The 12,794-nt window shown below is 41.1% G+C and overlaps 2 protein-coding genes across 3 annotated transcripts; both read left to right on the forward strand.

Moving 5' to 3' along the window:
• Window positions 1-199: 199 nt before the first annotated feature.
• On the forward strand, window positions 200-7,574 carry piga (phosphatidylinositol glycan anchor biosynthesis, class A). 2 transcript variants are annotated; one of them, XM_051404511.1, is made up of 7 exons: window positions 200-368; window positions 1,335-1,817; window positions 1,918-2,188; window positions 2,585-2,717; window positions 3,165-3,297; window positions 5,433-5,639; window positions 6,778-7,574. In XM_051404511.1, exons 2-7 carry the CDS (start codon window positions 1,371-1,373, stop codon window positions 7,045-7,047), a joined length of 1,461 nt encoding a protein of 486 aa, XP_051260471.1. In that variant the 5' UTR covers window positions 200-368; window positions 1,335-1,370; the 3' UTR covers window positions 7,048-7,574. The 2 variants fall into 2 exon arrangements, with proteins under 2 accessions (XP_051260471.1, XP_051260472.1); XM_051404512.1 differs by having other exon boundaries at window positions 1,335-1,655.
• An 836-nt stretch (window positions 7,575-8,410) lies between these two features.
• On the forward strand, window positions 8,411-12,280 carry asb11 (ankyrin repeat and SOCS box containing 11). The gene is made up of 7 exons (XM_051404513.1): window positions 8,411-8,558; window positions 8,998-9,077; window positions 9,181-9,288; window positions 9,887-10,037; window positions 10,121-10,255; window positions 10,995-11,183; window positions 11,277-12,280. The coding sequence occupies exons 1-7, from the start codon at window positions 8,462-8,464 to the stop codon at window positions 11,399-11,401; spliced, it is 885 nt and encodes a 294-aa protein (XP_051260473.1). The 5' UTR covers window positions 8,411-8,461; the 3' UTR covers window positions 11,402-12,280.
• Window positions 12,281-12,794: the final 514 nt, after the last annotated feature.

Genomic DNA, 12,794 nt, shown 5'->3' on the forward strand with positions numbered 1-12,794 from the left:
GTACTTTAGCAGATCATCCATGTTCATATAAAACTATTAAACAGTAATAGCAGTAAAAAATATATATAATAATATATTGTACATTTTTGTTTGGTTTACGTCGGCTAACCTCAGTCATGTGCACTGGCGGAAGAGAGTCTAGTTTAGTGTAAAACTGAGATTAGTAAAACACAAACACATGACGTCCACTCAGCAGATGGCAGCATCAGCTCCGTGGACGTCACTGCGTGTGACGTCGGTGCACACCAGGAAGTGACACAGGCGGCTAACTCAGCTAGCTCAGGGCTAGCCAGTTAAAATGAACCTACAGCGGGAAAAGTGTTTTGTGACTTTTCCCAGCCTGGAACAAGACTGACATTTTGTCCACGGTAAGACAGTTCGGACTGGGAGAACTACCGGCGTTAATGTCAGTGGTTGAATATGAAGAAAGTGTGTTAGCTTGATGCTAATGTGTAGTGAAAGAGAGGAGGCTCAAAGCTCGTTAATGTAGCTAACGTAGAGAAGAACAGCTGGATAATAGCTTACATTGTATTAGATAACTAACGTAGTTTGTGGTGAGTGATTTTTACTATCACACCATAGTTAAACGCACATACAAGTTAAAGGAACAATTCACTGTAAAACAGGTGTGATGGTAACAGAGTCAGTGAGATGAGACAGGGGCTGAGAGGGGCTTTATACATATACATACATATATATATATATATATATATATATATATATATGTATGGGGAGATAAACCCCTACATCTCTAGATGGGATTATCACCGTCAGATATACTATCATAGGTGTATATGTTGGTCAATATAAAAAAGAAAGAAAATGTTTACTGAAAAGTACTTGAGGTAATTTAGAAACTGCTCTGGATCTTTGTTTACATTAATATCTGAGTATCATATCTCAGTACTTAGTCACTGCTGGGGGATATTTTTATATCCAAAATATCAAATATTGTCTTGTATGCTGCGGCAAAATACATCTATCATCAGAATGTTGGTGTAATTAGTGCTGAAATGATAAATCGATTGATTGATTAGTTGGACAGAAAGTTCATCACTATTCCTTAACTGTTATGAAACGGATGTCACCCTCGGCTTTGAGAAAACTTGATGAGCTGAGGTTAACTTTTATTCTCAGAAAAGACGTAATCTTAGTCAAGGAAGAAAGAAAGAATTTGGAAACAAGGATTGTTTGGGCATCATTTAGTTGTTTCTGCACTACTTATAATTATATATATTATTATTATTATTATTATTATTATTTCATTAAAATATTTCTGTCATCAATTCATTTTCTTTCTATTAACAAATCAATGAACTAACTAATTGTTTCAGCACTGATGAGGTGCACAGCCACAGAAGGAATCTACAATGGGCCAACGAAGGAGAGCGTCAGCTGTGAATAACTCTTCCTCTCAGAGAGTCTCTGGAGCTCCTGCAGAGGTTGCCAGGGTCCCCAGCAGGAAGCACAACATCTGCATGGTGTCTGACTTCTTCTATCCGAACATGGGAGGAGTGGAAAGTCACATTTACCAGCTATCCCAGTGTTTGATTGAAAAGGGACACAAGGTGGTAATTGCCACCCATGCCTATGGCAGGAGGAAGGGTGTCAGGTACCTGACCAATGGACTGAAGGTCTACTACCTCCCACTGCAGGTGATGTACAACCAGTCCACAGCCACCACTTGCTTCCACAGTCTCCCACTGCTACGCTGTGTGTTTGTAAGGGAACGCATCACTGTGGTGCACGCACACAGCTCATTCTCTGCCATGGCCCATGATGCACTGTTCCACGCTAAGACAATGGGCCTTAACACGGTATTTACTTATTATGATCCAGATCTCAAAACCCTACAGTGTGTTTATATCACTTTACATAATCTGCTTACACAAACCTAAACAGTGTTATCATTTACAGGTGTTCACTGACCACTCGCTCTTCGGCTTTGCTGATGTGAGCTCTGTGCTGACCAACAAGCTTCTGACTGTGTCACTGTGTGATACCAACCACATTGTGTGTGTGTCATACACCAGTAAGGAGAACACGGTGCTCCGTGCGACACTCAACCCAGAGATAGTGTCTGTTATTCCAAACGCTGTTGACCCTACGGACTTCACCCCCGACCCCTCCCAGCGCCAAGACGGCAGGATCACTATTGTTGTGATCAGCCGCCTTGTCTACCGCAAAGGTACGGAGAAGTTGTTGTGTTAGACATCGCATTTGTTCATATTTCTGCGGGTCAATGTAACGTTAGGCTGTAATTGTAGCAGAATGAGACTCTGCCCTTTTGTAGAGGACCAAAGTTCAAGCCTTCATGTTTGCACAAGTGATTCACACCTAAATATCTCTTCCAGTTCTAGCGATTGAGTTAAAGTGGGTCAACATTATGATGAAATTTGATATATAGATATGTCAGCTTGTGTGTGTGTGTGTGTGTGTCAGCTGAAATAAATATCATATTTTTCAACACTCAAATATCAGTGTTGGTATCAGCCAACAAACAATATTCAGTATTGTTCATTATTTGAGTACTGCATCAGTGTTGTTGTCAAAGCAGGTGCTCACAATCTCTCCCTCTGTTAAGGAATTGATCTTCTCGGTGGGATAATCCCAGAGCTTTGCCTCAAACATCCAGATCTGCATTTCCTAATTGGTGGAGAGGGACCGAAGAGAATTGTGCTGGAGGAAGTGAGAGAGAAATACCAACTGCATGACAGGTAACAACCGGATGCTCGTGTATCCTTAGAATATTTGTCAGGACACAGGGTCACTGTTAAAACTTTCATTATTGTTGCTGCAGTCACATTTGAGGAACTGAAATTTGACAGCGCAGTTTAGCATTTATTGTATATTGTCTGGAAATGATTGTGGTTAAGCAGCATGCAGTGTGTATGCAAATTCAGCGTGATGCTGCATTACCTGTGTTTTGTCCAGGAAGTCATGGAGAGTCAAACACAGGGGGTTGTGTGTGTGTGTGTGTGTGTGTGTGTGTGTGTGTGTGTGTGTGTGTGTGTGTGTGTGTGTGTGTGTGTGTGTGTGTGTGTGTGTGTGTGTGTGTGTGTGTGTGTGTGTGTGTGTGTGTGTGTGTGTGTGTGTGTGTGTGAGAGTGTGTGTGTGTGTGAAAGTTTTACATGTGCCTTACATCTTTGATTGGGTCACTGCAGGGTGCGTCTACTGGGGGCTTTGGAGCATAAAGATGTTCGTGGAGTTCTGGTGCAGGGTCACATCTTCCTCAACACATCTCTGACGGAAGCGTTTTGTATGGCCATTTTGGAAGGAGCCTGCTGTGGTCTGCAGGTTTGTTGCCTTTCATACAACAGTTTAAGGCTGGGAGAGATTATGTGCCACATAGGCCACATAGAGAGAGAGGTGTAAATTGATCGTTGATAGTCCCTTGTGTATTGTCAGATTGAAGTGGGCCAAACAAAGCGCAGTTTCATATATCTAAGAAACAAAAGTTAAAGTTGCATTTTCTGTAGAGAGGACACCCTGCCTCTCTTCCTCTCTGCTCCTGGCTGTCCCTTTCTCTGTCTCTTTGCCTCCCTTCGTTCCAGTCTCACTTTCTCAAAATTTGCATACAGTCTTGTTTTGTCCAAAAGCATTCACTTGATTCATGTGGCAACACAAAGTAAACCACTGATTTCTACAATTTATCAACTATATAAAATATATTTATGTGATTGAAATTACCTTTATTATTTATGGCTATAAAACAGTCACAAAACAATAATTTTCTAATCTCAGTTTTATAAAAAGCTCTGTTGAATTGGCTTGACACAGCTGAAGCTTGTCACAGATTTCCTGTGGGTGTGTGTTCGTAGGTGGCTGCTTAACTCCATCTCATAGCACTGCTTAAAAAAAAACTTAGCATATAAGGGGATAAAAGATGGGAAAGGCAATTTCATTTGAAACTGTTAACAATGATAGTTACAAGTCGCAGCAGCTGACCCTCGAGACAGTCACATGTGACAGAGGAAGTTGGGTTTGGAGTATCTCAGGAGGAAGAGAAAACTGCGTCATCAGGATGTCATAACAGACTAATGCAATAATGTCCTTACTGCTCAATGCGTTGCCCAAGCCACTAAACTAAACAGCATACCTATTTAAATGTTGAAGTTACTTACACATTGGGCAGACAAAATAAATGACAGGAAATAGTTAGTTGTCTAGATTTGAAAAACACAAGGCAGCCTCCTTGTGGACAACATGGGGGCCATTTTCTGGATTTGATTTCCCAACTCTTTACAAGAGAGGTGGTAGGTGCAAAGTTAACAACCCCTTTGAGACATGCACTTCTTTATGATAATGTGATGGCAATTTAGCATGTCTCATGGCAGAAATAAGCAACCTGGCCACTTTTACGTTAAAGTCAGGACAGCAATCCTACTGGATAACTGAATTAAACGCTGTCAGATTAATATTAAGGCTGCAGCATCACAAGAAGATCAAACATGCAGGGAGACAGAAATGTGCATCTTGTACTGTTATCTATTACTGTAATACATTTTCATTGGTGTGTGACCAGTAGGAAAAAAAGGTATTAAAAAAACGTACAGTACAACATACAACTACAGTAATAATCTGAACAACATGCCCTCTCTATATTTTTAATTTTAATATATATCCAGCAAAACAATTTTAAAGAACCAGTGTCATTGTGTAGGATTTATTGCCATCTAGTGGTGTAGATACAATCTGCAACTAACTCTCCCCTTCCAAGCATAAAGGAGAGCCTATGATAGCCGCAAAACATGCGAGAAAAAGCAAACGCCCTAATCTAGAGCCAGTGTTTGATTTTTCCTTCTGCGCTACTGTAGAAACATGGGGGTTCAACATGCCTGCCCCCACAGAAGTGTTTGTAGATGTAAATGGCTCATTCCTTCACATAAGCACACAGCTCGTTCCCGAAATGTCACATCTGAATGAAGCCATAAGGCACATTAATGTAAGAGTCATAATGTCTCAGTGATAAAAAGCCATCACAGACTGATTAAGTCAGCAATGTTTGACTCACCATATCTGAACAGCCTGAAAAATGAGACATTCTCTTTAACAATTTGAAGCAATGTATTGAGACACCAATGAAAACATGAGATTCTTGTTTTTGTTGACCTGCAGCATACTCTTGGTGTACACCCTGACATCACTGCAACAGAGCAAACTTATATCTGACCCCACCCAACAGTGATGCAGGGTGTGGTCAGAGGTCAAACAGAAACATTTACCCACAAGAGTTCAGGAAAGTTATGCTTTTCAGTTGTTAATTTACTCTTGTAAAGCATGGCTATTTGCCTTTTATATGATAGGAAAAGCACTTTCTAATCTTAAAAGTGATAGAACAGATGCTGTTGTACTCTCACATTGTGGATAATGTATACTGTGTGTGTTTGTTGTGTTCAGTGTTTGCATCCAGCTTTTGTTTTATTTCTCAGGTGGTTAGCACTCGCGTGGGGGGCATTCCTGAAGTGTTACCTGAGGACCTGATTACCCTGTGTGAGCCCACTGTGCGGTCGCTGTGTGCCGGTCTGGAGACAGTCATTGCCCGGCAGCGATCAGGGTCTGTCCCCTCCCCCGCCTCTATCCATGCTCGTGTGCAAAACCTCTACACCTGGAGAAACGTTGCAGAGAGGACTGAAAAGGTAAGTCCACGAGCACCAAAACCAACTGTTCTGTTCAATTGTATTCTGCTGAATGTATTTAAGATGAACTATATTTTTTCACAGAACAAAGCTACAGATTTAGTTTGTTTTTGGATGTAAACTTGAATGCTGTTAAAATGTGGATAGTTTAGTTATTGAGAGGGTGTTCTGTGCTTTGCAGTGTGTTTACATGTGAAACCGGTTTACAGCCGTCTTCAATCTTTCTTTGAATGTCATGTAAGTGAAAGAACAGATTTCTGTAGTCTGGGTGAGAGATTAGAGAAACCTGATCTCTAGAGTGTTCATGGAGACCATTTCTTGGCCATGTTTACTACAGCCTGACTGATATGGGATAATAGTACATGACAGTACATGACATAACAGTCTATCAGCATAATGTATAATGTTAACAGTCTGGTTTAAGTGGAGGGAGTCCAAGGATAACTAGTTAGCTTAGAGAGCAGACAGACAACAACTGAATGGTGATACTCACACTGATACATGAACAAAAGAGAGGGAGGCAGCACCACCTTGTGGCAATAGTCAACATTACAGTAGAACCACATTATCTAACTGACTGTCACTCTTACTCTTGATTACTTATCATCAGACATTAACATCGAGACCAATATATATCCATGATAAACTAATATTTTATCATTCTAGTTCTAATGTTTACATGTTACCAGATTCTCTTTTCTAAAGATGTGTTTATGAAGTTTAATTTTGTAAAATGTACCTTTGCACTGTTCCCACTACAGAACATCAGGCCCCCAACACACACACACACACACACACACACACACACACACACACACACACACACACACACACACACACACACACAAATACACATCAGGCAGCAGCATCTTGTATCACTAATGCAGTTATGATAAGAAAGCCATGCTTTCAAAATAAAATATGAGGAAGGGGAGCAATCTGATTATTGACATGATGAATGTATACGTAGATACAGTAACCAGGTAACTACAGTGCATGTAATCATGTTCAGTGATTTCTTCTGTGCAGGTAAATCCACTGATTGTTCGCACAGCTGAGGCTGCTGTGATTGAGCTTCACACAGAATAATAGACGGTGAATTGCTTGCCGACTCTGATCATTGTGTTCTCCCTCTCAGGTGTACGACCGAGTGTCTGGAGAGGAGGTGCTTCCCCTGGACAGACGGTTGCGGAGGCTAAGGGCTCACTGCGGCCCCGTGGCTGGCTCCATCTTTGCATTCGTGGCTGTTTTAAACTTCCTCTTCCTGCTGCTTCTGCAGTGGTTGGCGCCAGACCGGAACATGGACATGGCTGTGGACGCCACCGGCCTTCAGAGATTGTGGAGGCAGGAACCAAACAGTAAAGTCAGCCCCATGAAGCGAGCAGCAGAACGAGAAATTTCATCATAGTGACCACTCCACCACTCTGCTGCACTTCTAGCTGCTTACATGGTTTTAAATGTCCTGAGTGATATTTGAGATGTGGCTACTGAATGCTGAAAGTGCTTATGGTAACCCCAAACATTGTTTACATTTACTTAACAAAAGGGACCTTGTATGAATACATTTTATCAGGAGAGTTTTTTATATTTAATGATTAAAATTTATCAGAAGCACTTGTTGGAGCTTTAAAAGACACTTTTTGATTTGTTATAAACTGTATAGATTGCACTGAACAGAGGAAGTAAAAGGGCTGGTTTAAATGGCAGTAACATATTTTCAGTTAGATGCATACCTCATATAGAACAATGATTTTGCCGGTAAAGTTTGTGCAGAGCTGTATATTGGTGCAAATGACCTGATTTTGTTATCACAAATGCCACTCCTTTGTTTACTAGATTTAGATGTTGCATATTTATATGAAACTTGTGTTTTCAGATGATCACATGATTCCAAGGCAAGCCACTCTGAAAAATAAAGCATACTTTCTAATGTTTCACCTGTTTTCACGTCATTTAATTTATGTCCAGCGTTGTAGCAGTTTTATCTTCTAGAGGCCGTTATATGATGCAGCACACCTAGAAAGGCATTAGACGACTACTTTCTTAGAATTGGTTTTGCAAAAGAGACGGCTCTGTGGAATGAAGAGCGCTAGACAAAACACAGAGTATCTGTGAAACAGGAGGTGATAGAGATTGGATGGCATGGCTTTTCAAGGTTAACAATGGGGATTTGCATAGCGTCGTGATTGGAGGTTGAACATTGTATCATGCCTGCAAAAAACCTTGTTATTTGAGTTCAAGTAGAGAGACTTTTGTTATGTATTCAGGAGATGTACATGTAGAGCTAGTTCTAGGGTCATATAAGGAGCTGTGTTTTTGTTTACTGTGGGTTATTCAGGATACATTTTGAAGAAAGGTGTGTTTTAGTGCATTTCATTGTAAATAATCAGATCATGTAGTGACATTTAATTTAATTCTCATTCACATAGCAACATTTACTGTCCCTTTAGCTGAAAATATGTTGTGTCATAACAGAAGACTTTCACACATAACAGACTTGGCAGGATGAAATACAGTACACTGCTCTTGTATCACCCAAATATCTACAGTGTGAAACTTATCCAAAGCCTGTTTGCATGGACAAGTGCTTTATTCAAGGTGTATCATCAGCACAGACCCATCCTAACAAGCATTGTTATGCACATACTGTAGACTGCATCCATGGACTGGGACAAGGGTGGGCTGGAGGTGGCAATGTGGGGGAGGTGGCCAAGGACCCAGATAAGAGGGGGAGGAAGGCCGACTTCAGGTTTGTGTATCCGACTGGGTGAGCTTGAGTCCTGGATAGTCGTGGAGGAGTCTGCTGTTGTTTCATTTTTGTCATGGCTGCTGTTCAAACCGAGGTTTCACTGTGCTTGCAACCATGGCACAGGCCCCTGTACATCTATGGGGGGTTGGCATGCAACTCACTGATGGCTGGTAAGTTTTTTTCTTTGTCTTTTTGGCCCATTTAGCATATTTTTGTTGTGTTATGAGGGAAATCAAGAGTCCAAGAGTACATTTGTTATTTCTTGAGCAAATGGACAAGCTTTCTAGTAAATATGGTTTAGCTCAGCATGTTTTTGCATTAAGCATCAAAACCCCACATCCTGATGGTTTTGGGGGATTTGAAAGTTACATTTTTGTAATCGGGATTACAGGATTGGTTGAGACCTGAAAACTTTGCACAAGATCAACAAGACTCTGGGTGTGTGTAGCTCAGTAAATTTGGTGTTTAGGGTTGGGAAACCAGATAAACATGCATTCAAATGAGGTCATCTTAACATTTCAATGAACAAAGAGCCAGATCAGTTGGCCATGAGCGTGTCACTGTTTTCTGACAGTGGAGACCTTCCTGATCTTATTTTCTCCGTCTCAGACTTCCTGTCGGACAGAACTCCTCTCCATGAAGCTGCCTACCAGGGCAGACTGCTACATCTGAGAAGTCTCCTCGCTCAGGTAGACGAACACGGGCCTTTTTTAAATAAAATGCACACAGAATACAGCATGTACATGGTCGTCTCTGACAGTATTATTCTCTCTGATCCGATCTTCCCTGCAGGGCTTCCAGGTAGACACACCCACCATGGACAGAGTCTCTCCTCTCCATGAAGCTTGCCTTGGTGGCCACTATGCTTGTGCCAAGTTCCTGCTGGACAACGGTGCAAATGTAAGAAAATTGTGTAAATAGTTTAAAAGAAGGGCTTGTTTTTAGCGTGTTTGTGTTACCAGTAGTTATGTAGATATGTGTATCCAATATACTCCATCTGTTTTGACTGGATTTGTGAAGAAAACTTCTTCCAGTCTAGAGTATTACTGCACAGTTGTGTAAAGCCCTTTGTTGCTCCAGAGGGAGCTGCAGAAATATTGATAAATTACCTCAAGTGATGTCACTTGAGTCAGCGTCGGTTGGAGGTGAAGACTACAAGTTTGAGCTCACCAGACCCCTACAGCCCACTCCTCACCTCTGGTTGCTGCTAGCGGCTTGAGCCCACATTAGCAGCAACTAGCATAACACACCCGAATCACAGACCAGATCAATGAGGTGCATTGTGGGTAATGATTGTGACAAAGAAGAAGAAAGTGTGGAATAGCAATTTATTTTGATACATTTTCCCAACTGTCCATCATGAGTCTGACAATGTTAAATAGATGGAGCACTCTTTAAACAAACTCTGGTAGAAAGGGGTCAGGGGTCATCAATGTCTATATAGTGTATCGGTCTACATGCCATATTTTTTAATATGTCTAATGTTGGTCCCTAATAGGTGGAGGCAGTATCAACAGATGGCGCCACACCTCTCTTCAACTCCTGCAGCAGCGGGAGTGCTGCATGTGCCAGGCTCATCTTGCAGCACAGTGCCTCCATCCACACCCCCTACCAGCTAGCATCACCCATCCATGAAGCTGCTAAGAAAGGTGTGTCTGTACAGACATGTATGAGTGTAAAGGCGTGTCCACACACGCACAGATTCTCATGCTGTGCTGGTTTCCCCGTTCAGGTCACAGAGAGTGTCTGGAGCTGCTGCTGTCGTACGGAGCTCATATCGACATGGAGCTGCCAGTGGTTGGGACGCCGCTGTATTCTGCCTGCATGGCCCAGGCTGCAGCCTGTGTAGAGCTGCTGCTACACTCAGGTATTGCTATCTGCAAACTCTGCAGTGTCACTAAAGGTTACACATTCAGTGTTAACCTATGAAAGAATGGGACATAACACAAATATAAACCCAGACAATCATCTGCCTCCATTTTATAACTGCTATGACAATTAAATATTAATGAACATATGGGCTTAGAGATCACTAGGATGTCTAAAGAAAGCAAGTTTCCTTGACAATCGCATGTGGATACTGAACATAAATGAATATTTTAATAATTTTTGATTGAAGCAAAAACACCAAATATTTCCTGGTTCCAGCTTCTTAAATCTGATGATTCTTCAGCAGCAGCAGTAATATAATTGAAAATAATTGTTGGTTTTGGACTGTTGGTCACACAAGAAGAGAAGAAGAGAAATTACAAGTTTCACACATTTCTGACATTTTATAGAAAAAACAATGAAACGACTGAAAAAATAATTGAGATATTTTTTTGCTTCTTCTTTCAATCACTCTCATTTTCCATGAAAAACAGTATTTCACAGTTCAAAGCAGCACATCATTTTTCTGGCATGTCTACATTTGTCGGTCTAATTTGCAGAACTGTCAAATCATTTTATTTAAAATTATTCATAGCTCTGCTCAAAGGGGTTGAACACACAGTGAGGACACCTGGAATGGGTCGGGTGTTTATGTTCTGAATCACATAAATTGTCTGTTCTGACGTGTTAACTAGGGTCATTGATGTTCAACCAGTTCTGTTTGTGTGCACATGTAGGAGCAGATGTACGAATAGGGTGTGGGAAGGACAGTCCGTTACATGCTGCAGTTCGAGTTGGAGGAGCCAACGTAGTGGATCTTCTGCTGGACTTTGGGGCCGATGGATTTTGTAAAAACGCAGAGGGAAAGACTCCACTGGATCTGTCGTCACCAAACAGCGCAGTGAAAATTGCACTGCAGAGAAGAGGTATGTTGTGGACACAAACACACAAAAGCCACTTTATTTATTCTCTGGAAAGTAAAACAACTCCATGCTCTGTCTCTGCCCCTGTCTGCCCAGGTCCCTGCCCTCTGTCTCAGCTCTGTCGGTTCTGTATTCGCCGAAGTCTGGGAAGGAGTCGTCTCCACAGAGCCTCCAGCCTCTTCCTTCCTCACAGTATCAAAGACTTCCTCCTCTACCAATGAGATGTCTCTGCCTGTGGCTCTCCGTGTGCCACGTATGCTGAGTTGTCCTTCACATTTGTGCCTTGTCACTGACTAACAAGTGAAAAAAAGACATCCACATTTGGACAATAGGATTATGTTTCCTCAGTCATCTGTATTTTCTAATACAGTTGCTTGTAATATTATAATAATGTTATATTAAGCATGGGAAGTTTCATTCATATTGCAGTGACTATAATGGATCAGGTTTTGTATTTTTATACCACTTTCCATTTTGTGTCCATGGATTTTACATTATTCAAAAATGCTTTTAAAAGGAAACTCCAGATTAAAGTCTGTTGTTGGGGAGGGCCCCTGCATATGAGGAAAATGTTGCATAAAGCCTGTTGTGGCTCCAGCTGCAAGAAATCTGATAAATTACCTCAAGTGATGTAACTTGAGTCAGTGTCAGTTTAAGTCGTGTATGAAAGAAGTGAGTGTACCAGACCTCTGTGCCCGCTCTTTGTCTCTAACACTACTAGCATAACACATCTAAAAGGAAGAGGAATGTGTGGAACAAAATCAAAGGACCTCACAAAATTGGTAAAAAGTGTAAATCTCTGTATCCATATTTTTGGTGATGATTCGGTGAGAAAGAACAGCCTAGCCATGTCAGTAAGCGTTGCCATCATGTCGGTATCTGTACTCTACAATACAGAGCAGAAATAGACCTGAACCACTTTTTTCAAGTTTTCCAACTGTCTGTGCGCAAATTAACATAATCTTTCTGTAGTGTTTTAGTTTGGCTTTTCAGAGATAAAGTTATTTTCCAGTTGGTATGAAGGCTACCACCTGAATGTTACTTTGTTTGTTATTTGATCTGTATGCTATAGCTGTTAGCATTAAACATTTGTATTGTGATTTATGAACAATAATGTAGATTCATTTGCAGTCATGTGTCCCAATGTGCAGTAGTACATGTGCAATAGTTACAGTACTTGCTTGGGGAGTTTTTATTATCTATATCTTCAAAGCTAGGTACACTTGCCTGCTACATTCCTATTCCCAAATATAATTGCATTCTTATTCTTTTTTGTAGACCACAAACACAGTCCATATAGACATCCTGCACATATATGTCTGTCAGATCATGCCTCCTGCCCGTTGACTGAAATCATATCCATATCTGCTGAAACAAACCACTTATTTCCCAAAGACCCCAGAGTTCATTATACTATAGATCACACGAGTAATTGATGGGCTGTAAGAAAGGAAACTCGGAACCTCATCCTGAAATTAATACTTGGTGAATAAACTATGACGTACTGGAGATGAGTTGTGTGACGTGTTTAAGATTTGATGGACTTTCAATGTTAAGCTTCTGCAGCGCTGTCAAAGCTGACACACAGGATATGTTATATAGATTAAAGGACAG

Source organism: Dicentrarchus labrax, unplaced genomic scaffold (assembly GCF_905237075.1).
Source record: "Dicentrarchus labrax unplaced genomic scaffold, dlabrax2021, whole genome shotgun sequence".
In the NCBI taxonomy this organism is placed as follows: Eukaryota; Metazoa; Chordata; class Actinopteri; family Moronidae; genus Dicentrarchus; species Dicentrarchus labrax.

Coding starts and splice junctions, on each gene's coding strand:
- piga (XM_051404511.1), top strand. CDS start 1,371: ATGGGCCAACGAAGGAGAGCGTCAGCTGTGAATAACTCTTCCTCTCAG. Junction 1,818..1,917: donor AGACAATGGGCCTTAACACG/GTATTTACTTAT, acceptor TATCATTTACAG/GTGTTCACTGACCACTCGCT. Junction 5,640..6,777: donor TTGCAGAGAGGACTGAAAAG/GTAAGTCCACGA, acceptor TCTCCCTCTCAG/GTGTACGACCGAGTGTCTGG.
- asb11 (XM_051404513.1), top strand. CDS start 8,462: ATGGCTGCTGTTCAAACCGAGGTTTCACTGTGCTTGCAACCATGGCAC. Junction 8,559..8,997: donor ATGCAACTCACTGATGGCTG/GTAAGTTTTTTT, acceptor TCTCCGTCTCAG/ACTTCCTGTCGGACAGAACT. Junction 9,289..9,886: donor TGCTGGACAACGGTGCAAAT/GTAAGAAAATTG, acceptor GGTCCCTAATAG/GTGGAGGCAGTATCAACAGA.